Here is a 25,913-nt window from a genome sequence, read left to right on the forward strand (position 1 = left end):
TTTTGCAGAAAAAAAAAAAAAAAATCTGTGGTAGGGAAGTTTCTAGGGATGTTTCAATTGGTTTTCCTAGAAAAGCTGAGTCTTAATCTCACAGTGATGAAGGAGAGAAATGAGGGTCTCCGTCATCTACGTGGCTGTAGCCCTGTCCTTCCTTCGTTCTTCAACACAATCACCCCAGCCCTGTTCCCTGGATGTAAGAAATACCATCATTTAATTTACATATTGTCTTTCATCCCTGGGATCCTTCCAGCTGAGGATTATTATTTTTCCCCTGGAGTTGAAGTCTTTGCTCACTATAACTCCACTATAGTTCATGTAATTCTCCCTATCTTGCATCTAAAACCCCAGATTCTGATGTTTATATCACTTCCAAATCAATCTCAGAACTTGAGGGCCACCTTATGAGCCTCTTTTAGGCCTTACACTTGGCTTCTCATCCAGGTTTTACTCCCTGTTAATTTTCTACTACTATTTGTCTCACCATTTCCATATTCCTTTTTTATCTTATCCCAATGCCCTTCTTCTGGTCACTAGCCTTCACTTCGCTTCTTTTAATTCTTGTTGTATCCGAATCTCATAACATCTGTTAGATGTGTGCATGTTGTATGTGCATATAAATGGGTGTAATGTGCAATTGAACATATACTTGATACCTACTACTCGGTACATGTCTTTATGTCTACTTAAGAAGGGCGTGTATTAAGTCAAAGAAGTATGTGGTTGAACATGTGTGACTGGCTAACCTGTGGACAGATAGCCAGGAAGGATATTGTAGAGTTTTACTTGGCTGGAAAAGACTATGGAAATCATATGGGAGATGATTTCAGGAAGGGGAAGAGATAAGCCTCTGTTAACCTCCTAGCATACTAAGATCCTCTTAGAAAAACATTGACTTTTTTGAGCACTTTTTGCTTTCTATTCCCTGGCCAGATTCATTTACCTCACATATCTTCAGAGCGAAAAAAGTCAGAATGCACACACACACACACACACACACACACACACACACACACACAAATCTGAAGAGCTTAGATTCTGCTTCTGAAGAGATTATTGTTCTGATGAAATATGCCTAATCCCAAAGCTTTAGGGATATCTCCAGTTCGAAAGTGAGGTCCAAGGGGGAAATAAAGATACAGTTTAATAAACCTGTGTTGCTTCACTCTCTCTGTAATATTGGATGATTATGTAATACATATTAATTCACAGTGTGTTCACATAATAAACCCTCCTTAAATTAAAAAAAAATTGACAGGGGACAGTTTGAAATAAAATATTGGTGGAAAATTGCCAGGCCTCCACCCACCAGAAGCTTACAATTTAGAACATTATTAATCACCTCTCCCTTATCTTTTATTTTTTTTCTGTATTTTGTTCCCAGTCACTCAAAGTCTTAGGACAGGGTGTTCTCTCTAGCTCATTGTTTTTATAAATACCCATTTTAGTAATTGCCTGCAACTTTCTTTTGGAATCTGCTCCACCCTTCTGTGTGGGATCATTTGGGCGTAACCAGTCCCTGCACCTTGGTTAGCACAGAATATATACAAATGCTGTTCTGCAGAAAAGCACAGCTTGCTCCTACTGATAGTGTTACCTGACATATGTCCCGATTACAAACTTGGCTCCCTGGAGAAAAGCAATCTGTGCCAAAAGGAAACATGGAATGAAGTCCTCTGAGCTTCCAGAGGAGGTTTTCTGTCTAATATGCCTCCTAAAATGGAACCGTAATTCACTTAAGTTCTACAGACACTATCACCCTACTTCTAAGCAGAAGAGCGGTAACTTTTGACCAACAGACCCTCGCAGAGGTAACAAAGAGCCTTATTTGATACACACCCTAGAAACCACAGTTGATCTTAGCTGAAAGGGTAATGTTAAAATACAAAGTAACTAAATGTTTATAAAAAGTCTTGAATTTTGCAAGTACGAATAAATAACTATAATGCTACTAACTGAATTTATGAACATATATTTTAACCTGTGCCTCAACTACTACCCAGTTAATTCAGTGCCGTTTCCTAACTCTGTGATGGCATTTTCCAAATCTATGGGAATATATTAATTCAGAGAATGAGAAGGATGGACATCATCTCAGAAGAAAAAGAACAACTTCAGTTAATAAGAATTCATATGTTGCAACATGGAAAATTAGTATGACTATACAATTTTTGTCACCTAAATTATCCTACGTATAATTTCTTCACTCTAATAATGTAATATAGATGTTCACAGAGCAGAGTTTAAGGGTTGGGCTTGAGTGTCATTGCTTCCTTGCTTTTATCAATTTGCAGATGTAAGGCAACACAGAATCATTCAGACCCAACCCCTTTAGCTTTAAACCCTATCTCTGCCCCTTGCGGGGCCTTGGGCAAGTTATTTCACTTCTCTGTGCCTTAAATTTCCTTATCTGTAAAATCTAGATGAAAATAGTCCTAGTTCAGGTGAGGTTGTGGGAAACAAATAAATCAATATTTCTAAAGACCATAGAACTGGCACCAACTATGCCTATATTAGTATGTATAAAGTAAATATCATCGGAACATGTATTTAATCTCTGGAATATTGAGTTTTTTTGTTAATAAATATAAATTAAAATAGTATTTACTAGATTGTTAAGATAATTTAATGCAGATTTCATTACATAAATATTAGTTTTTATAATTATTAGCTGTTAATAAATAGAAACAAAATTAACTCTCCATATAGCAGTAATGAGAATATTTATTATAGACACTTTCAATTTAGAAATGGGCCGAGAGACAACACAGTTACTGTTAACACCTTGGAATTTAGGATCAGACAGACTGGATGGAACTTTTTGTTCCGCCACTTAGCAGCTTTGTAATACCTGTAATGACATCAGGTCCCAGTTTTATTCTCTGCCAGTCTCAGCTTCTTCTTTTGAAAACTGTGGATAATAATCCCTACGTCTAAGTGTTGTTGTGAGCATTAACTGCGTCCATGTCTGTAAAGTAGCCGGCACCTGCATTCAATTATTGGTGGGTGTTAGCAACTTTCGTGTTTATTGGGTTCCACGGTTTGAAACTCAAATCACATTTTCCCCGAGAAACTATATTTCAGATTGTGGCCAGTATCTTGGAAAAGTCTAGGTAAAAATATTTCACTCGAAGATTAACTAAAATAAAAGCAATATTCCAATGAGAACATAGCCATCTGAAGTACCCACTGAGGAAATCTGGACCATGGCTACCTTCACAGGAGGGAACCCTTTTCTTACAGTCACATTCATGGTGGGATGTTTTTGTCCATGAAGTGGTAGATCTTCCATGGACCAGTAATTAAGTAACTGTCCTCTCCTGTTGGTCTGCCCAAATGCAACACTCTTTCTCTCCCTTGGTAACCTCAGCTACAGAGGTCTGAGTAGATTACAGCCCACAGTTCATCACACATTGTTATCATCGGATCATGCAAATCCTTTTTCTTTGCTTATTTGCTTGTTTATTTTATCCCCATATCTAGGCTAGCCCATTATATTTGCAGGGCTGGGGCAAGAGTATAAATGGAGGCCTCAGGCCCATGACTCTCTCTGCTTCCTGAACTTCAAGGGGCCTCAAGCAGATGCATGTGAATACCCCAGGGTACACATGTGTATTCCAGCGTCCTCCACTACCCCACTTCCTGGGCTTGGGGATGCCACACTGACAAAGACTTTCCTTGACCAAACCTTCGGCTTCTTTAAGGCCTCTTCTCAACTAATTTGATCTTGGACCTCAGTGTCCGTCTTTGTTGGGCCTCCATCACCCAGTTTTAGCAAGAATCTTGTCAAGTCAGTTTAGGCAGAGACTCTCCTTACCACTGATGTTTTTGTCTTAGTATTTTCCATCCACTGACCCCAACTCTGTTTCTTAGCTATAAATCCCCACTTGTTTATGTTGACTTGGAATGGAGCCCCATTCTTTTTTTTTTTTTTTTAATATTTATGGAGGTTGTCCTTAAGCCATATACTCCAATTAATTCACCGTTACTGATTCCTTATATTTATCAAAATCTTTATTTCCTACCAGTAATACAAGAATTGAGCGCACTTTTATTTCCCTTTGGTCCCCATCATCCCTTGCACCATAATATTGACATTGAGAAGCATGATTCGAACCTTATCCAATTTGCCATCTTTTCATGAGATGCAACAAACCACTTCATATTAGTCACTCCCTTGGTGAGATAAAGTGGAAAACAAAGGAGAGTTCCTAAATGTGTTTGGTGTGGAGTTCCTACTGAGATTCCCCAGATAAACATCTGCATCTTATAAATTTCGGACAACTCTCCATATACTCAAAAAGAATTATCATTTTTTGTTAATTAAATTTGTTCACTAGAAATGTAAAACACTGCTATATAAATGCATTTATGAGTAGCTTTAATGAATATTAAGGGTCCAAAAGAAAGGATTGTTGTTTGTTATATAATAACAAAGAAAGCAGGTAGTTCTAAGCTTTGCCAATGGTTAGGAATGCTTGTTTTCCAGGAGCAGGACCTTGAAAAGCTGATTTCTGCTCTAGTTACATATAGCATCCTGAGTTTAAATAAAAACGGAAACTCTCATATGTCAATATTTCCCTTTTTAAAATATATGATGCATCTTAAGTAATACATCTTAATAGTTCTAAGTCAGTGAGAGAAATTAACTTTTGCTATTTGATTGATAAAACGTGTAAATGTAACCAATATGCCTAATTCAACTGCATTTTTGAGACAACATAAACAGGGTTGAAAATGGATAAACAGGGTTATAACTTTGGTTTACTCTCATTTAGCACTGGACTTTAAAGGTCTAGTAGAATGTTTTTCCAAGAAGATTCCATTTAAGAGTTATGTGCTCTTTAATGTAAATTGTACAGGGAAATGTTATGGCACAAATAAAATAATTTAAAATATTATTAACCACAGAATATCTATTAGAGAAATCTATATTCTTGACTGTGCTATGAATTTAAATGTTCAAAGTGTTCTTCAAAGACCTTTTCAAAGTCCTTGTGTTTCAACAAACCAACCCTTACAAATGATATGGACCTTCTTTCTACCAGTTTAAACCTTGTAGATTATGGCACTGAGACCACCTGAATCAAAGGGAAAAAAAACCAACACCAGTTTGTAATCGTTTTGTTTAAAACAGATGAACGTTCAAAATGAAAATAGACCTTCATCAATTTACCAATTTGATTTAAAAAGCAGAACATGGGGTAAGAATTTTAGAAAATGCTTCCATTTGGGGGAATTTTTTCTTACTAGTTCCTTAAGTAATGAATCATAACAGTTCTGAGGAAAACTCGTCGTTTTACAGCACAGGTTTAACTGGTTTTTAGTTGCCAGAGACTGCACTAGATATTAAGAATAGAGATTTTGTCTTCCAGAAATTTAGTTTCTGGTGGAAGATAAATTTTTAAGTTGTTTGGTACCTTAGAGACATCTCATTGAGGTACAGAGAAATGAATGATAACCCACATCAGGAGACACACTAATTTAGGCTAAAATGACCACCCGACTTGCTTGTATTCACTGAATCCCCTACTGTGTTACTTCTGTCATTTATACCAGTGACCACACAATAATTCCAGCTTTCATTTCTCCTGAGCATCACACCCGTATATCAAACTGTCTACCAGACACTCCTCAAATCATCCCAAACTCACATCCCAGACTCCCCAGATCATCCCAAAGAAACTATGATCTTCCCACCCTAACCTCCTTTTTTCCCCACTATAATTCCTGTTTTGTTTTTTTTTTTAAACTGTCATCCATCCATTTCCAAAACATAGAAATTAAGGGGTCATTTTTCACTTTATGTTTATTTCTCAAATGCAGATTTGATGAAAATCTCATTATATCATGTCTCTGATTAAAAATACCAAAATGTCTCCCCCTGTCTGCAGGATTAAATCTCTATCTCGTCTGAATCATAAAGTTCCTAACAATCAGACCCTTGACTTCTTGGCCAGCTTTCTATGATTTCCACACCTGAGTAAGATATGGTTATTCTCACACTTAACTTTGCCTGTGGGCACTGAAACCTAAGACTACCTCCAAATGTCTATAAAGACTAACTGTAACAACACAAATTACCACAGGAGATTTTAAGTTTTTATTTGTTTTTCAATAGTAAAAATGACCTGTAGGAAAGGGCTGCAATTATAACACAATTCGATAACTGGAGATAATTACCCGATAGTAATTTGTTTCAATATATTAAAAGCTTAGAGGGATATGGCCCATTAAACAACCCCTTTCCTGACTCTAAATGATAACTTCCTATCTGGTAAATTGGTTTCATTTTCTTCTTATCCAAGTTTATGTACTTTAAATGAATACTCTCTGAATATGCCCCCTTCTACTCATACAATGTGTATTTAAATGTACTAGCCCCTCATTAACAGGACCCAATAAAATTGAGAATTTGCAAACTGCAAAAACGTTGGGCTAAATTTTGACCCATCTCTACACATGAGCAAAACATCCACAGTAAACGAAAAATGAGGATTATATTTATATAAAATCTTTCCAATAGAAAATAATGGTTCATGAGATCATTTAAAGACATTTTGCAAGATATAAATATGTCTCGTTCCTCTTCAGCTTACCTAAAGAGCATAAGTTGGCTTATCAATTTGATATGTAAGCCAGAAAGAAGAAGCTGTCTATTTGAAATATCAATCTTGAACACTGTTCAATCCAAGAAAGGCCAACTCAGCTGTTTGGAGCCCTTTGGCATGTTAAGCACATAGTTCCATATCCTAGATGCCTTAGGCATTTCCATAACAATAAGGCGTTGCTTTGAAAAATAGGCATTATTCCAGGGTCCGTGAGGCCAAACAAGGTCCTAGCTGTCACATTTTTAAAATAATCAGGGTGTCCAAGAAAGTCCATAATGTAAGAGTCAGGGGAACTGGAAAGTTGCATCTGTTATGATGGCTGCATATCTAATATTTCTATATGTTATTCTTTTCTCTCTTTGCCTGTCTTTTTCTTTCTCTTTTTAGATTTTACTGCTAACTTGTTCTTTTATTGAGATGTAGAGCGTTCATCTGCTTTTTTATTATGAAATATTTTAAGCACACAGAATTATGTTGAGAGTAATGTATTTAAATTATAATCCAACGCCCAACTTTGTGAAATATTAACACTTAAATATACTATTTCCTACAAATATATGTAATATAATATTGAGTTTAGATTTAAAAATATGTATATTGAAACAGTCATAGCTCCCTGTGTCCTCATTCTCTTTTATTTCTTAGAGAAAAACATATTCTGAATATGGTGCTTAACTTTTCCAGAAATTTTTTATATGTTTACTGCTTACATATAAATGTATGTATCCATAAGCAGTATCGTTTGCTTCTTTCAACTTGATATACCTAGTATAATTCCTTTTGCTTTCCTGTACTCCCTGATTCTATTCCTTTAACATTGTTTCTGAGGTTTTTCTATGTTGATGAATGTAGCTCTTTTTTTTTCCCCATTTTAAACTTCTGTATCCATTTAGTGACTATACTTCAATTTATCCGTTCTCCTTTTGTAGAATATATAGATTGTTCTCTTTTTTCTATTATAATTAATCTTACAATAAATGTTTTTAAAAATGTCTATTACTGCACATGTGGAGAGGGTTCTCAAGGGTATATACTTAATTGCAAAAAGCTGGTTCTTGGAGTATGTGCATTTTACACTTCATTGGATATTGCCAAATCCCTGTCCAAGATGTGTTTGTATCAGTATATACACGAATGAAAAGTATATGAGCTTCTGAAACAAACAATAAAGTTATTCGCAGCTTCATCTTCCTAGGCAAGAGTTTCCTAGACTAGCAAATCATGTTAAAGAGGATAAGTTGTGTGGTTATAGATGCTTTTGATTCTCAAATGCTAAACTTTTGTTTCTTTTGTCTTGAGAATCACTCGCGTGACATTCTATATTCAAACAAATACAACTGGAATGTTTTCAATTATTAATCTTCTGTTGTATTTTATTTATAGTAACAGCTTGGACATGATCCACCTAAGAGTGCCCTATATACATTTTTTTCTTTTAAAGATGTTATGTATATATACTACTATAAATTCTTATGTTCGAAGCTTGTCAGAGCCCTCAGAAAACGTGATATTTCTCTATACAACATCCCTACAATTTATTTCATTACAAGGTTGGAGGGGATATCATAATACCTCTTTGTAAACACAAAATATCCCTTATGTGTGTACCAAATTAACAAGAAATATAATTTTCTCTAAAAGAAATTCAAGAAAGGTCTTTATAAAGCAAAAACAAAAACCTCAGCCTCTGCCTTTAAAAAAGTATACTCATACAGTACTAAACACATCGATGAGTAGTTTTAAATTTCACTTATAGAATGGTAGTTGGAAATCTTAAAAGTAGTTACTTGGAGTAGTAATATTAATTCAGTCTACCAAAGTCTAAATTTAAATCACAGTAAAGCTTAACTGTAATACTCGTATTAATTGGGGAGAGAAACTTATTCTTTTCTTTCATAAGGGAAATTACTGCATACTTACAGTGTAAACTATATCCACTAAAAATTGTCAGGAAATATTTTCCTTGGTATTTGATTTAGTGCGAGTCAATGTATAAAATCTGGTTACCATGTTTAGGGTTTGAAAACAAAATTGCACACAAACCAACATTCTGTTAATAACCATAGAACACTAATGTTTGTATTTTATTATAATACAACCAAAATATACATTTAACAACTTTCCATTATTTTAGATTACAAGACTACATTTCTTTTAAAATAGCAAAACTACAAATTCAAAATAGATTGCTAACCACTTACAATTATTAAGAATTAAATTACACAATTAAGTGACAGATTTTTGCCCTTCACCCCCAAATCACCCAAATCAAACTTACCATAAATACTTTATAGGACAAAATATTTAAATGAGAGGTATAAGTCATGTGCATGTTCCTGTCTTTGCACTGTCAATGTGTACAATGTTGGAATTTTAGATCTCATTTTTTAATCTCACATGCAAATTAAATTATTTAAATACTGTGGTCATTTACTGTGAGAAAAAAATATTTCTTTCTATAAAAACATTTCAAATATCTCTTTTTACTAAACTATCCATTCCCAATAAGGCTAATGAGTTCCAACATGTTGTCCAAGACAAATTCTAAAGGGAAGCTATTTCCGTTTTGATTTCCACTTTCATTTATGATATATATGAAATATCATATTTAAATTTAAAATATCAGTGTTTAATTAATGCTCTGGTCCAATGTGGTATTTCGTAGACATCTGGATGCTACCAAACCGTCCTTGAAAATTTAATTTTCAATGTAATGTGGAAAAACAGGCACCGACAACTGTAAACTTATTTTTTAGTTGAGTCTACACAATTCAGCAGAAACAAAAATTAATAGCATGTAAAGAACCGAAACATAGACCAAAGGAAAAATTCAAGAGTAAGACCATTTTGCAGGCAGCATGTTGTAAATAAGCATTATTTAGTCAGCGGATAGATGAGGTATGGTGTGAATTATAATTTTTTCACTACTGTTGTGGCTTTTGCAAATTTCTAAATTTCTCTGTGACAGTTTTCCATTTCTTAAATAATTTGGTTGGTTTTCAAAAATGTTTATTCAATAATGTGAATGTAGTGTTTTGAGCTCTTTGGGGAAGAAACAGTTTATATATAAATTAATTATTTAGACTATCCCTTTCTAAACAAACTCTTAAAATTCCCAATAAATTGAATGTAAATGAATGCAGACAGTCAGGATTCCATTTAGCAGCAGAAATAGCTGGCGTGAAATGCAGATGAGAATATGCAAGTCAGAGCCATACGTATTCAAAACAGGGGAAAAAATACAAACCAAGAATAAACATAGACGTTTTAAGACCTCTCCATAAAGAGCTGATTTCTTAGCAAATGTATTTGAAACTATTAACTATAATTTCATTTTTCATTATTTCAAAGAAAATTTGGTAAAAACTTTCAGCGGTGAGGAAGTATATATTGTATCTCATCTCTAGATTTAATATATTCACACTGTTCTTCTAAGTGTTCGAGGCAATTAAAAGATTAAAAAATTAAACATAGTAGCTTAGATGTCTTCTGTCTTTATAAATACACATAAATCCTTGCCCATATGGTTTATTTATTATGACTTTTTATTTTACTAACAATATTTCAAATATATTTTAAGTATCATAAATTAATAGTTTTAGATCCAAAGCAGCCTGTAAATTAAAATGTCCCCCCCAATTTTTTCTGAATAAGATTAGAAGGAATTAATTAAAAAATGGGTTGGACATTCATATTTTGATGAAAACCAAATTTATTTTCACAAGTCAATCCTAACATTTGAGCTTCATGAAATTTTCCCAAAGCCATCCATAATTTGATCACTACTGTCTGATATACAAATATTTGGAAATCTTTTAAAAAACATGCTCCTACTTTGAGCTTTGAGCTTACTATGAGTTCCTGGAACATTTTGAGCCCGCAAATCAAGTTATAAACACTCTTGTTAGCAGTCTGATCTTGCTACAACTATTCTTAGGAATTACTTTTTAATAGAGTGATTTGTTCTGGTTCACTTAAAAAAGGAAAAACAACTATCTTCCTTAAGTTTTCCTTACAGTAAAACATCTACACATATTTATGAGTATCATATCAAAAGGCGACTTAACCTCATAGATCAGTGTGACTACTTTGAGTAGGTAAACAATGCAAACACAATGAATGTAAGATAGAACGTTTTGAGCGTAAAGCCAGTCACAGACGTGATACTGAACTCTGTAATAAGTTGCCCTATAATCACAGGGTTCTCACAGGCTTTTATTTTCAAGACACGTAGAATGCATGAGAAACGAGCTATGTCTGCTATTTAGTTTTCTGAAAAGCTGCCTTCCATGTGAGGAAGTGACTAATTTTTCATTTCACACCAAAAACGGCATGAAAAGGCAAAACAGAAGAAGGCTAAGGGTTTTGTGTTATACGAAGGAAAGGTGAGTCCTTCTTAAACAGGCAGGAAACATTCCATACATATTCAGAGGAAAGGACACATTGGAAACATTTGCAAGTGCTAACAAAATGTGAAAAAATGTTTATGTTAATGTTGTGAGTTTGTTTTCTTTACATGCAGTAGGCTTATTTATTATTAAATTACTAAAACAATGCTACTTGAATTACAGCATATAATCTCAGAAATGCAAAAAGATTGTGTGAAGAAAAGATGTCAAAGAGTTAATTTAACCCTTTCCGTTGTCAAAATTTTTGCATTTGTTCTGTTATTCAACAAATATATAGTATTACCACTCCCCACCACTGTTGTCTACCTAATTCTATCTCTCTATATATGTATATATTGTTTTTTCCTATTCACTCAAATAAAATCTAATAATCCAATATTTGGGAGAGCATAAGGCAGTAAATAGAAATAATTTATAGAGCATGATGCATTTTTAGAAAAAAAAGAGGAAGTACATACTGAAATCCCATTGGTTGTAAATAAATTTGTATTCATTTTTCCCATGATCCTTTAGAAAATTTACTTTTCCTCAGACTTTTGCTAGCAGTTTGTTATAATCTAGAGGTTTTTTTTTTTAACAGATGGATTACAAATTGGCAGCTACTTATATTCCAGTGAGTAAAGCTACAGTACATTTCACGCACTGTATTTGTGATTGTTCTTCCTTTTTATGGGGATGTGAGTTTTCCCCAAAGCCAGAATTTATGGCTGTCTTTCTTTCTTTCTCTTAACAAATCCCAGCTGTGTGCTTTCCCATTAGGATGCAGTATACATCATGATGTTTCCCTTATTTTATTAAAATGCTTTCCCATAGCCTATTAAAATATTTATTAAGCATTCTGTCCCTGTAAAGCTCAGCATATATTCTAAAGACACATAACTGAGCACCAACTTCTCTCTGTGAACCTGTTATCCTGACAAGTCATAAGGAATCCTGGGAGGAACATTTATGCTCTTCAGTAAATCAATGCTCCAGGACACTAAATGTAACCCCTGGAGTCTGAAAGGAGTAATGCACCTCTCCAAATTCCTAAACCATGCACCAAGAGTGAATGGCTCGCTGGGAAAGTTCCTGTTGATAATGTGAGCTGTATCTTATGTCTTCCCTCCAATCCTACCACCAGGTAGCCAGTTCTAGAGTGGAATGATGTATCTGTTCATAAGAACATATAGCACAATTGCATGGTCAACTCCGTGCTTAAAGGCCATGCAAGGGAAATAAAGCACCTTATTACAATGTCAAATTTGACACTTTCTTAGCTCAGTTATTTATGTAACATAATAAATTCAAAAACTCAGAGTGTAAGACATTTACAAATGTAAAGCCCCTCTTTTGAGATAATTCTGATACTTTGCAGGTATAAGTTTAGTTCTTGGAAAATTGGTTCAGATGAATGGTTTGCCCTTGCTAATGCCATATCCACCAGATACAGTCTTATTCAGATTACTGTTCTTGTGCTTTAGCAAAACTCCATGGAAAGCTCTTATGAGTTAACGTAAGGATGAATAAAACAGAAGACAGTATTTTTGCAGGTGAAGACTTCTTTTTCTTTAAATTAAATAGAAAACTATGTAGCCACAGCTCTAGGAAGCTCTTCTAGGTCTCTGTGATGTCTTCGATTTCGTTTCTTCTTCATTTCCTGCATGTGCTTCCACTTCGGGCCGCCCTTGTTTCGCTGTCTCCGCTTCTCCCTGTGCCACATCTGTTCGCAGTACTGGTCGAGGCTGAAGTTTGGGCTGCTAAGGATTTGGATATAGTCTTTGTATCTCAACCGTGACTCAGCCAACAGATCCTTGACCCGCCCCTCCTCGTGCTCTGCCCTCTGGGTATTTTCCATCTGTTCATTCTCAATGACATTCAAAGTCAGCTTCACTATGGTGTGGATAAAAGTGTGCTCCTGTGCTTTGCAGTAATACATCCCAGAGTCCTTCTTCTGCAGACTTCGAATCAGTAGCCCGTATTCTGTTTTGATGATCCTTTCATCGGGTTTCAACTGCAGAATTGGAAAAATGTAGGCAATAAATGAGAAACAGAGAGGGCTATGAGCAAAGGCAAAGAGGCTACATAGTTTTACTTAGATGAACCTAAAAGATACAATCCCTGTCTCTCTGTCATTAAGCAAAGTATTGTCAGCCATAGTCGAAGAGAGTGACTAAACTCTCTTTCAACTAAAGTAACAGCCCCCAGAGATGTATGGTTGCATCTGATTACATCTAACTGAGCCTTTGGAATATAGTTAGGTTTTCTCCCAGTCTACAGATAGGAATAAAAAGCTGTGAAAGTTAATGAAGTAAACCTGGAAACTATCAACTGCCCATCTTTACAAAGATTTCAGATACTAATTGGTGTACTAAGAGCACCAATTTGTTTCTGAATTTCAGAGCTAGAATGTGACTCTGACAGTCATCGTGCAGAAAAAGAGCTTTAGTGCACACTACTACCTGTAATGTAGAAGAGAGCAGTTATTCCAAAAGGAATTTAATGTTTGCTAGCTATTGCCAAATAAATGATCTGAGTAGCTTATGGAAACTGTAAGTGGTGACTTGTTAAAAGTCAAGTGGAAAGGCATGGAGGATACAGCCTTTTGGATGTCAGGTCTGTACTGAATAGGACCGTATAGTCAGAAGTTTAGCAACATTTAAAGCTGAATTTCTCTTTTTACTGTGGATCGAATTTTGATACTTTATGTCTGTGTGATACTTTAGACTATGTCATTTGTGGAAATATTTGCCATACCTCGGTATACTATAACATGGTAATGTGATTTCAAGTGTGAGAAAGCTCAATGAACAAAAAGAACCTCCACTGAAATGTGACGCTCTTTGCCCTTTGAAGCAGTAGTACTGAAAGACAATTCAAACATTTAAGCTTGCCTGGCCTCCAATCTGGTGTGAATAGAGAACCTATCTTCAATAAACTACAGGCATGTTTACCGACACAAGAGCCCTGTTTAATGTGGAGTATTGTTGAGCGGCTCAGCATTAAGTAGAATAACAACAAAGAAGTCTGGAAGATTTCCCAGTTTACACATCTGCCCCTGTATTGTAGACTTAGAGTTGATGGAAATCAAGGAGGCATAAAGACGGCTAAATTAAATTTATTCACAGTGGGTGGACTATACTTTGCATCTTTATGTGAAAAATATGTAGGAAAAATCCCTCCAATTCTGGAAATATGAGAAAAGGCAAAGAAACATCTCTGGCTACCAGCCCAGTTAACTAACAAGTATATGGCCAACCACCTTCTATGCCAGAGAAGTGCAGCTGGCGGGGTACCACACAAGGCCAAAGGCAGGTCACAGCTCAGATCCCTGGTTAATGAGGCTGAATGGTCTCCAGCCCTGCCCTTGCGCTACAACGAATCCACACCATCAGGGGTTTGTTTGTTTCCCTTACTTTGCCCATTTGGTGAATTGGTGTGTAGTAGATTTTTTTTTTTTCTAATGGATTTATCTAAAGGCCCACATATTTTTAAATGCTACTGTAATACAAACTAATGTTGAAGTGACTTACATTCTCAGAAACTATAGGAATCTGATGCCAAAAATAAAAGGGAATTTGAATTGGCAGAGCTCTAAAGGATCAGTCTTAAACAATCATATCAATCTCAAATGTAACACATACTACATATCTTCCTTTAAATAATTTTATTGTAGGAATTATTGTTTTTTCATTTAAATATATCTTAGAACGTGAAATTGAAACTATGACTCCACAGCCCACGTTCTGGTCCCTATCTGCTCTGCTTCCTATGACTACTCATTTATCTTCCCCAATTGGTGTCCCATTTATCAAGTTGGTGACACAGCGTACGGTGTATTTGGGGTGTTAAAAGTAAAGCTCTCTGAAGGTTGAGTGTGAAGTATTATTAGCAGCATCATAGACTGCTGCCATATTGCTGGAGAGGTGACGTTCTGAAGCCTTTACTTCTGTAGTTCTGTAACGGAAAATGGCCTGTGGTTACCAGCATGATGACCAAAGTGCGTGACTTCCGTTCCGTTTCATCTCTGGATGTTCTTTCCTAGCTGGTATTCTTGCTAACGTTTAAACTGCGTTTAACGTGGCTTTTAGAGACTGTCACAGCTCTGAGTCACTAGTTTTTATTGTTCTTTTAAGCTTCTGACAGGAAGGAATGATGACTTTGTGACTTCACACGTACGATGCAACACTTCAGCATTATTTTTGCTGTTCTCTTTTTGTGTCCCATTTATGTTATTCTACTCTGAAGTCTGGCCCCCTTCTCTCCTTTCCAGTCTACTTCTGTCCCTAACAGGACTCAGGGTTTCATAAACACCTGACATTTCATTACTCCATCGTGGTCCTTCACCTTTCCTTTCTTTGATGGAATGCTTACTTTTTCTTTTGGTTTTTGACCTACAGATAAAAAGTTTGCTTTAATGAATTTCTTTCTGGATTTATTAGATCAGAAAGTCTATCAGATCATTTAAGTGATTTTTTTCTCTTCCTAAAATTTCAAAACTATGCCTTTCATGAAATGGTATCTCTAATAAAACACATTTTGAATTGATGTATTTTCATAGGATTTTTGCAGTCTAGAGATAGAAATCTGTGACCCAGAAATTAAGTGGTTGATTAACATTTGCCTACTTTACATTCCCATTCTCTGTAGTGCTTTCATTCCGTGCTGGAATAGGACGCATTATGCAGACTGCATCTCGACAGTGAAATGTCAGCACAGTCAATTTAGAAAATTCAGCTCCTCTACAAAGAGATAATGTAATCTCTGACCAGTGATTTAAACTCATGGAATGTTCTTCACTCTAGAAGTGATAAGTAAAAACTGCTCAGCCTTACATATCAAAACCATGCTTGAACCGGGGTCAACTATCCATTTGCTTAATGTGAGCAAGGATAATATATTTGGCATTATTCAATGTAGATCTTCAGTGAAGGGCAATTCATTTGAAGTGAAAAGAGAAACATGGTAAGGGACAAAGGACAGTTAGGTACTAAACAGCAGGTAAAGGTCAGTGACTTCCTTCTCTGATAATAGCAGCCTAATGGTAATTCCTTTGCATATAATTCACCTGTCAGGTCTTTCATAGCGAAAGCACTGCACGTGTCTTGGAAGTGACTAGGGATTCAAGAATATCTCCCTTCTTCAACAAACATAGGAGACGACTTATTTAAAAATAGTGCCGAGGCAACTGGCTCATTATTTAAAGAAAAAAAAAATCGAATGAATACATAACTCACTGCTAGATTAACTAATATCTTTAATTAAATGTAAATATAAAATGTAAACTGTAATTGTAAAAATAAAATCATAAAATGACTAGAAAATATATATTTGCTGTTTCACTGGGGAAGGAAATTCTAAGCACAAGTGAGAAATATAAATCAATAGATTTGTCTATATAAAACATAAAACTTGTGTGTGTTAGGGACACACAAAAATTTTTAGAGATAGAAAACAATAAAAAGTTACATATAATACACATAACATTAAAATGATAATATCTATAATATAAAGGGGTTTGTTAAAATAATTTTTAAATGAATGTATCAACATAAACCAAGCAAATGATACGTAAGGCAATTTACCAATATGGTGATTTTGATGAGAAATTAGCAATATGCAGTTGTTTATCCAAAGCTGTAAGATAATTAAAGTCTTTAACTCACTTATTTTACATTTAAGAATTTGTCCTAAGAAAATAGACAAGTAGAGAAAGATTTAGCTAAAGGAAAGTTGATTGCTTTTTTAAGAGGTTACGTGAACTTAATAAAACATGGAACATCTGTGGATGACTGTGTCATCAGGATGGCAGGGATGTGGGACAGGAAACATGGTATTAAAATTGAATGGCAGGGGAAAATGCTTATAGTGTAATGGTAAGTAGGAAAAAAAAAAAGGTGGAATAGACATCAGAATAGTATTTGTGCTTATCTACACTTAGTGGTCTCATAGTTGTTTATTTTCAAAACCATTTATATTGCTTTTATAATAAAAGCAACAAAAATAAAACGAAGACCTACAGATAGAAAAATACAAATATTTGAAGATGTTTTTAAAATGTTTTAAAAATCCACAGAAAAAATACTATCACAAATGGTATAAGGTACTGCCTCTTTTATTTATTCAGATCTCAGAAGTTCAACAGAAGCTTGGGGACCGATTAACTTGCTAGTTACAGCACAAACATCATCAATTTCAAGAACAGCTTTATAAGAAAGTCAGTGAATAACTGACTCATGACCTCCCCAACAGCACCCAACTGTGAAACAACTCAGTAAGGAAATGTTCTCCTCCTGGCAGAGAATAACCTGGTGACAGCCTCTGTGCCACAGGAGATCCTGGGCCTTCCCTCAGGCTTTTTTTTTTTTCTTTCTTTTTTTGAGTGGAGGAAAGATTTCAAACTGTGACCTTCTTGGTAAAGAGCAGAGGGTATCCTGCTGGGAAGAATGCTTCAAATCTAGTCTGGATTTTGCCCCTTTCCTCAGTTCAGGAAGCAGTACTGCATATCCTGGACAATGTATAACTATTTACAAAGGTAGATGAAAATACCAGTTGAAACATTACAGCTAAAATATTTTAAAGTATAAATCAATAAATACACTATTTCTGCTCCATTGAAATTTATGGAGCATGCTACCACCATGACTGTCTGATATACTTAAAACATACATTAAAGTAATGTATAGCATTTTCAGGAAACATGAAAGATGTGAGTGCAAACATGCATAGGCAAACGTACATCTCTATAACTGGGAGAGTATCCCAAGCAGAGTTCCACATTTTTTAAAAGTCAGATTAAATTTGTCATGGAGAAAAAAAAAATCATTAAAAAATTATATTTAAATGAAATTATCAAACTTTATTAACTATAAAATTAAAAATAGTCATTTGGGATATTCAAAAGTAAAATACTGCAATATATCTAAAAGAAAATCTGCATGTTACAAAAATTCAGATAATGTCCTTGCAATATTTCATGGATAAATAATAAATGCTTTATATCTTGAAATTAAATCACCTCTGTGTCAGGTAAAACTTCAATATGTATTGGTAAACAGTGAGACTCTTAAAATAAATATTTAGTATAAATATGGATATGCCATACTCTTAGAACTTATGGATGTTAGGAACAATGAAGAATCAAGTTTTACCAGGGAAATCTGAAATAAAGAAGGAAGTTATTCCCTTAGTATTAAGTATGTGAAGGGTCAATATTTTGATGCAGAAATTATTCTCAGATGAAGAGAATGATAATTTCTTAATGTAACAGTGGAACATATCTTTACATTAATCACTTATGATAAAATTTGGTTCTTTGACTCCAAGGTTTCTCAGCCTTAGCACAACTGACATTTGGGTGAGATGGATGGCTATCTATTGTGAGGTATTGTGCATTGCAGGATGGTAGCATCATCCTTGACCTCGACCCACTAGATGCCAGTAGCATCCTCCGTCCACCCAGTCGTGACAACCAAAAATGTCTCCAGGTATTGCTAAATGTGAATACCTTGGGAGCAAAACTACCTGAGGTTGAGAACCACTATTACACAGTAATGTTTGACCGATTACATATACTATTTAAATGTTTATAGACTTCACAAGGAGGCTGATATTTTAGAGAACATCTGGTCCACCTGCTTATATGGCAGACAAACTGAGTGCTAGAGAAGTCACCACCTGCTTACGAACCCTCAGCAGTCAGGGTGAACACATCATCAGTGCTCTTTCGTATTTCACACGTCCTCCCAGTAGAGAGTGCCTGCAATTTTATATGCATACTTTACACTTGTGAGTAATCCTCTGCTTTGAAATACACATTCTTGTATATATTTTCTCATTTAATTTTGACAGTAACTTTTGCACTGATTTTATTTACCTTAGAAAATTCCAGCCCACAGTCCTCAGTAATATTACCAAAGAATCATTACTCAACGCATCTAATTCTGAGCCTGTGTTCACTCCATTACCATTACAGTGTCCTTAGTTTAATATTGGGGCTTTTAGAAATCTAGACTGAGTATCACTGGTTTCTCATAGGCATTAGAATAGAAATATAAAAATTCTGTCATTTAACCTTTGTTACATGACATTTGAATAATACAGGATTTCTCAGACTACCCAAACTCATCTCATTAAATTCAGTAACATATATAACCTACATATCTCACAAAATCTTTGTGATATGTTTTAATCACATGTATGTGTTAGAAAAAAACAAACAGAAAAAAGTCAAAAGATGAGTAGAGCATCCATATTGCTTTTCCCTCTGTTGATTTAATTTTAATACACTAGAGTGGAAAGGTACAGATGTCCAGATACTTATCCAACTTGCTCCTGTGATATGATAAGATAGATATTTCCATTTCTGTACAAACTTGACATGTTTTATGATCTAAACTGAACACAATGAGGGAGAGAATTTAGTCATTGTGCTTTTGTGAGGGGAAAGTCTTGTTCTTGATCAGGGAATTATTCTAAAATATAGACCATCAATGAAAAATAAAAAGTAGAAGAAGAACCCTGTATTTTTTAAATTCAATTTGCTTTTAAGTGTATTTATTAACACATTTGCATTAAATTGGCCTATTCATATCTCAAAGGCACTGTTACCTTGGGTGCTAGAGAGTATAAAATTTTATTTTCCTTGTTATCATGTAGTGATAAGAGCTCCACTTGGCACTAAAAGTCGAACATCTCCTCTCACAACCTAAACTTGATTTAAGTTTTACACTGTTTCCCTCAAGGTGAGCATTCTTTGATGACTATAACTTACCTCCTCTCGATATTCATCTCCTGACCGCTGGATATACCACTTAATAGATGCTTGTTGGGACTTAGGTATACATTCCAGAAAGGTTGAATTAAATTCAATGCCAAAAATCACCTTTTCATCAGCAGCTTCATGACTAATGCCTGGAAAGCAAACATGGAATAGGAGATTAACCTTGACACGATTTTAAAAGCAATGGGAAAATAGACTGATTTAGAACAGATGCCATGGAGGAAAGATTCATACACATTATTAAAGAGAAAGGAAATTCATGTTATAATGTTGTAACCTGAGAGTAGAATACTATCTAATAGAGATTTTTAAAACTCTATCCCTGCACTGCAATTTTTACTCTTTCATCAATATATTAACTTTTTGCAATTTCTTTTTTTAAATAAGAATTCACAAGATCTAACTTTAAACACTGAGCCTCTCTGAGCTGAACTGAATAAACTTCAACATCTTTTAATGCTTTAATGCCTTTTAATTTATATAAAATATAACTCATTCTTCAGATATTTCTGAAGAGCAATTTATCTTACCTCTAAAGAGAAATTCTATTATGATTTGGTCCACAGAGCTGACCATATAACATATAACCATGTGTTATGACCATATGACATTTTGATCTCAGAAAAGTCAGTGCAGTGCTCTATACTTAATGAAACTCTATGACGATGCTAATCAGTTAGATGCTCTAATACTCAGAATCAGGACCTTATCTGTATTATCTACCAAAAAATGTTCTCTTTTATTCAAAGAGGGATATTATAGCCCAACATGCATTTGCTATAAGATAGTTAATGGGAGGCTAAAGGAACAGTGTCTCAGACACCTTATTCTCGTAAATCAACTGCACCATCTGAAATACATTCCTTCCAGAGTAGCCAAAGGCTGTGTCCCATGTGTGATCTAAGATCTGTAGCTCAGATTTGATCAAATAAAAAATGACAGCTTCTCAGCCTGGCCCAAACATGCACTTTTTCATCGTATATTCACATGTCTCAATTCTGCAGATGGGCCTACTTAGCATTTTAGGCATAAACCAGAGTAAGGCTTAAGGGGCCTAAGTGAATCCTAAACCTAAGCACGCAGAATTATCAGCAAATGGCATGAATGCACATGCATCCAACAGTTAGGCTTCTTTTCAAGAAACTTCTTTTGAACTTATTTGTGTCTTACCAGCAGTGATTAAGTCAAACATGCTGACCCCATTATGAATTAACCTTACCTAACCTTCAAAATGTGTGGATTCCACTTGAAATCTGTAATCTATCCACTCTCTTCTGGCAATTTAACAGATTATAGCCACGATTTTCACAGCTAATAACTTCCTAATGCACAGGAAGATCACCAGTACCGATCACGGAAGAGAAAGACACGCATCACTTCATAGTAACAGATACCATTTTCCTGAGCAAAGGGAGTTCATGAACAAAGCAGGGAGGATGCAGGCTGATTGTTTAGGTGATGGGGCAAGGGCTCGGGAGAAACTCAATTAGACAGATTCAACCAAAGAATTGGTCAATTCAGTGGAAGATAAATTAGTGAAATCAACTGGAAAAGTGAAATAGTGAGCTGATTATAAGAAATCCATTTTCAAATCAGTAGAAACAGTGACCCTTTGAAACAAAGTTCATCCCTACATCAGTTTGACTGGAAGTTAATTTATTGTTTCTTCCAATAATGTTTGTTTTATCTGTGAGTTTAAAATTTTCTATTTTTAAATTTAAACCTATATGTATGTATGTATATATATACACACACACATATATACATACATACTATATATAATGTCTGTTACTATCCATTTTTAAAAGTGCAAAAGTTGTATACAATAATGTTTTTAAATAGCAGAATATCTTCTCATTAAGTATAAAATAATTTTAAAGATAATGTTTTAATCTTCCAGATTGCAGGGAAAAAATTTTTTTCATAGAGAAATATCTGGAATATTTCTTTAGAATACACATATGACATGTCACTGAAGTCACTGCAGCAAGATTATATGTGTTTAACATTGTTAAACACAGTTCATCTACATGAATTACTGATTTTATATCATTAATAATCATGCAGTATCACAGTATATAACAATTAATGAACAAAGGAAGGAAGGAAGAAACAAAACAGCTATTTGCCAGTTATTCAAGACTTGACCGACTCAATGCAACACATATTTATGGTGGGTTATAAGCAAGTCATCTCCTTTCTACTTTACCAGAAACAAGTGTTCAAATGTGACCCTTCCTCTCCCCTAAGATCGAAAACGCTTAGTTTGTAAATACCCTCATAATCTCTGCTTTAATTCTCACAATTGATTCTCTGTCTCTGGCTTCTCCTATTCCAATCAGTCACCAAACAGGTATAAATTACTTCTATTTTTAAAAACAATTTTTCTTAGTAATATGAAATAGCTCCTTAGCACCTACAGAGTGAACTCTATAGACAATAACAAAGGGATCATCACAAACTTAACAAAACCTATGTGAATTCTTTCTGATTTTACTAATTGTTACTTCATCTACTTAGTAAAATTTGATTGTTTCCTTAAGGCACAGCTCAAGTGCTCTCCATCTGGGTATCCTTCCTTTTACCTATGCATTATGCAAAGATTCTTTCATGCCTACCATACTGGCATTGCTTTCAGTGCAGGAAATATACGGATGACTATGACAGGCAAATTCACCACCTTTACATTCCAGTGACAGAGACAAAATAATCAAGTGAATGAATAAATAAAGAATATAGTATCTGGCTGTGTTACGCACTACAAGTAAAAATAAAGTAGCTTAGGGAATAATTAGGGCTAGAAGGGTATTTCAGGTAGGTTAGTCAGGAAGGGTGTCTCTGAGAAATTAACATTTCAATCCCGGGATTAAATGATGTGAAGATGGAGCCACGTGGACACCTGAAGTGAAGAGTTCTTCAGGTACAGAGGAAACAAATGCAAACAGGGCTGAGGCAGGAACCAGACTGGTGCTTTTGAAAAAGAGAAAGCCTGTGAGCAAGCTGTGCCACAGTGATGCGAGGGTCAGACAAGGTGTTAGGAAGCAGATCTTGTCACTCCCTTACTCAGAATCTTTCACTAGCATCTTAGAGCGATTAGGAAACACTCCACAGCCTTTACCATGGCCTGCGAGGTGTTTCCTAATCGCTCTAAGATGCTAGTGAAAGATTCTGAGTAAGGGAGTGACAAGATCTGATTAAAGTGTGGTTTTTTTTGGCTGCGTTGGGTCTTCATTACTGCGCACGGGCTTTCTCTAGTTGTGGCGAGCAGGGGCTACTCTTAGCTGCGGTGCGAGGACTTCTCATTGCGGTAGCTTCTCTTGTTGCAGAGCACTGGCTCTAGGCACGCGGGCTTCAGTAGTTGTGGCACGCGGGCTCAAGAGCACAGGCTCAGTAGTTGTGGTGCACGGGCTCAGTTGCTCCATGGCATGTGGTATCTTCCTGGACCAGGGATCAAACCCGTGTGCCCTGCATTGGCAGGCAGATTCTTAAGCACTGCGCCACCAGGGAAGCCCCGTGACTGAAGTTTAGAAAGAGGTTACTCTGGCTACTGAGTGGGATCTAGACTGAAGGGAGGCAAGCATGGAAGCAGGGAGACCAGTTTAGCAGCTACTGAAGAGTTCTGGTGGGTCTGGTTAGGATGGCATCTGTGGAGGTGATGAGAAGTGGCAGTTGTGACCACTGAGCCAAAGGTCTGTACTGAGAGGCTGGTGATAAGATGTAAAAGAGAGAGAAGCATAAAAAGATGACTCCTAGCTGCTTTTTGACAAAGCAGTTGGGTGAGTGGTGGTGCTATTTATTAATATGGGGAAGTCTGCAGAACAAGTAGGTTTTAGAGAAAATGACAAGAATTCTTTCCCAGGTATATTTGAGATTCTTATTAGGCATATGAGAGGGGTTCTTGAGCAGGCACAGAGCATACAAGTCTTGCACACAGGCGGGAGTTCAGAACTGGACAATCAATCTGGGAGTCAAATTGCCTCTGACAGAGAATACTATGAACAATTATATGCCAACAAACTGGACAACCCAGAAGAAATGGGCATGTTTCTAGAAACATACAGCCTACCAAAACTGAATCAAAAGGAAACAGGCAATTTGAACAGACTGATCACTAGAAGTGAAATAGAATCTGAAATAATATAACTCCCTGCAAACAGAAGTCCAGGACCAGAAGGCTTCACTGGGGAATTCTACCAAACAATAAGAGAAGAAACTATACCAATCCTTCTCAAACTCTTCCAAAAGATTGAGGAAGAGGGAACACTCCCAAAGTCATTCTATGAAGCCACCATTACCCTGACACCAAAATGAGACAAAGACACTAGCAAAAAAGAAAATTACAGGCCAGTATCTTTGATGAATATAGATGCAAAAATTCCCAACAAAATATTAGCAAAGCAAATCCAACAACACGTAAAAAAGATCATACACCGTTACCAAACTGGATTTATCCCAGGGTCACAAGGATGGTTCAACATATGCAAATCAATGTGATACACCAAATCAACAAAAGAAAGACAAAAACCACATGATTAACAAAACATCTCAACAGATGCAGAAAAAGCATTTGATAAAATTCAACATCCATTCATGATAAAAACTCTTATCAAGGTGAGTTTAGAGGGAACATACCTCAACATAACAAAAGCTATTTATGACAAACCAACAGCCAACATAACACTCAACAGTGAAAAGCTGAAAGCCTTCCTGCTGAAATCCAGACCAGACAAGGATGCCCACTCTCACCACTCCTGTTCAACATAGCACTGGAAGTCCTAGCCACAGCAAGCAGACAAGAAAAAGAAAGAAAAGTTATCCAGGTTGGAAGAGAAGAGGTAAAATTGTCATTGTATGCAGATGACATGATACTACATATAGAAAACCCTAAAGACTTCACACAAAAACTACTAGAATTGATAAACAAATTCAGCCAGGTAGCAGTATACAAGATCAACATACAGAAATTGGTTGCATCAGAAAGAGAAAGTGAAAAAAAAAAAAAAGAAAAAAAATCCCTTTTAAAATCTCATCAAAAAAAAAAATAAAATATTTAGGAATAAACCTGACCGAGGAGGTGAAAGACATATACACTGAGAACTATAAAACACTTATAAAGGAAACTGAAGACTATTTAAGAAATGGAAAAACATTCCATGCTCTTGGATTGGAAGAATTAATATTGTTAAAATGGCCATATTACACAAAGCAATCTACAGATTTAATGAGATCCCTTTTAAATTACCCCTGACATTTTTCACAGAACTAGAACCAATAATCCTAATATTTATATGGAACCTTAAAAGACCCAGAATTGCCAAAGCAATCCTGAGGAAAAAGAACAAAGCAGGAGGCATAACCCTCCCAACCTTCAGACAATACTGCAAAGCTACAGTAATCAAAACAGCATAGTATTGTCATAAAAGCAGACATATGGATCAATGGAACAGAATAGAGAGCCTAGAAATAAACCCACACACGTATGGTCAATTAATCTTTTACAAAGGAGGCAAGAATATACACTGGAGAAAAGACAGTCTCTTCAGCAAGTGTTGTTGGGAATGTTGGACAGCCACTTGTAAATCGAGTGAAGTTAGAACACACCCTCACACTATACACAAAAATAAGCTCAAAATGGCTTAAAGACTTAAGTATAAGACATGAAACCATAACACTCCTAGAAGAGAATGTAGGCAAAATATTTCTCTGATATAAATTGTACCAATATTTTCTTAGGTCAGTCTACCAAGCCAATAGAAATAAAAGCAAAAATAAACAAATGGGACCTAATCAAACTTACAAACTTATAAACAAAACAAAAAGACAACCTACGGACTGGGAGAAGATATTTGTAAATGATGTGACCAACAAGGGCTTAATTTCCAAAATATACAAACAGCCCATACAACTCAATAACAAAAACAAACAAACCAAAAAAACAACCCAATCAAAAAATGTGCAGAAGATCTAAATAGACATTTCTCCAAAGAAGACGTACAGATGGCCAATAGGCACATGAAAAGATGCTCAACATTGCTAATTGTAGAAAAATTCAAATTGAAACGACAATGAGGTACCACCTAACAGCCGTCATGATGGCTATTATTAAAAAGTCTACAGGGCTTCCCTTGTGGCGCA

The 25,913-nt window shown here is 35.4% G+C and overlaps 1 protein-coding gene and 1 long non-coding RNA gene across 2 annotated transcripts in view; one reads left to right on the forward strand and one right to left on the reverse strand.

The window, feature by feature from the left end:
* LOC307191446 overlaps window positions 1–25,913 on the forward strand; it is a 119,152-nt gene that overhangs the window by 87,308 nt on the left and 5,931 nt on the right. The window lies entirely within an intron of this gene.
* The window catches only part of SEMA3D (semaphorin 3D), a 207,120-nt gene continuing 192,648 nt past the window's right edge, over window positions 11,442–25,913 (reverse strand). Inside the window, exons 19-20 of the mRNA XM_079931570.1 lie at window positions 19,770–19,909; window positions 11,442–13,010 (exon numbers count right to left, since the gene is read on the reverse strand). Of these exons, the coding sequence (XP_079787696.1) occupies window positions 12,585–13,010; window positions 19,770–19,909 (566 nt within the window). The 3' untranslated portion in view covers window positions 11,442–12,584. The remainder of the gene's footprint in view (window positions 13,011–19,769; window positions 19,910–25,913) is intronic.

Source organism: Stenella coeruleoalba, assembly GCF_951394435.1.
Source record: "Stenella coeruleoalba genome assembly, chromosome: 9".
Taxonomy (NCBI): Eukaryota; Metazoa; Chordata; class Mammalia; order Artiodactyla; family Delphinidae; genus Stenella; species Stenella coeruleoalba.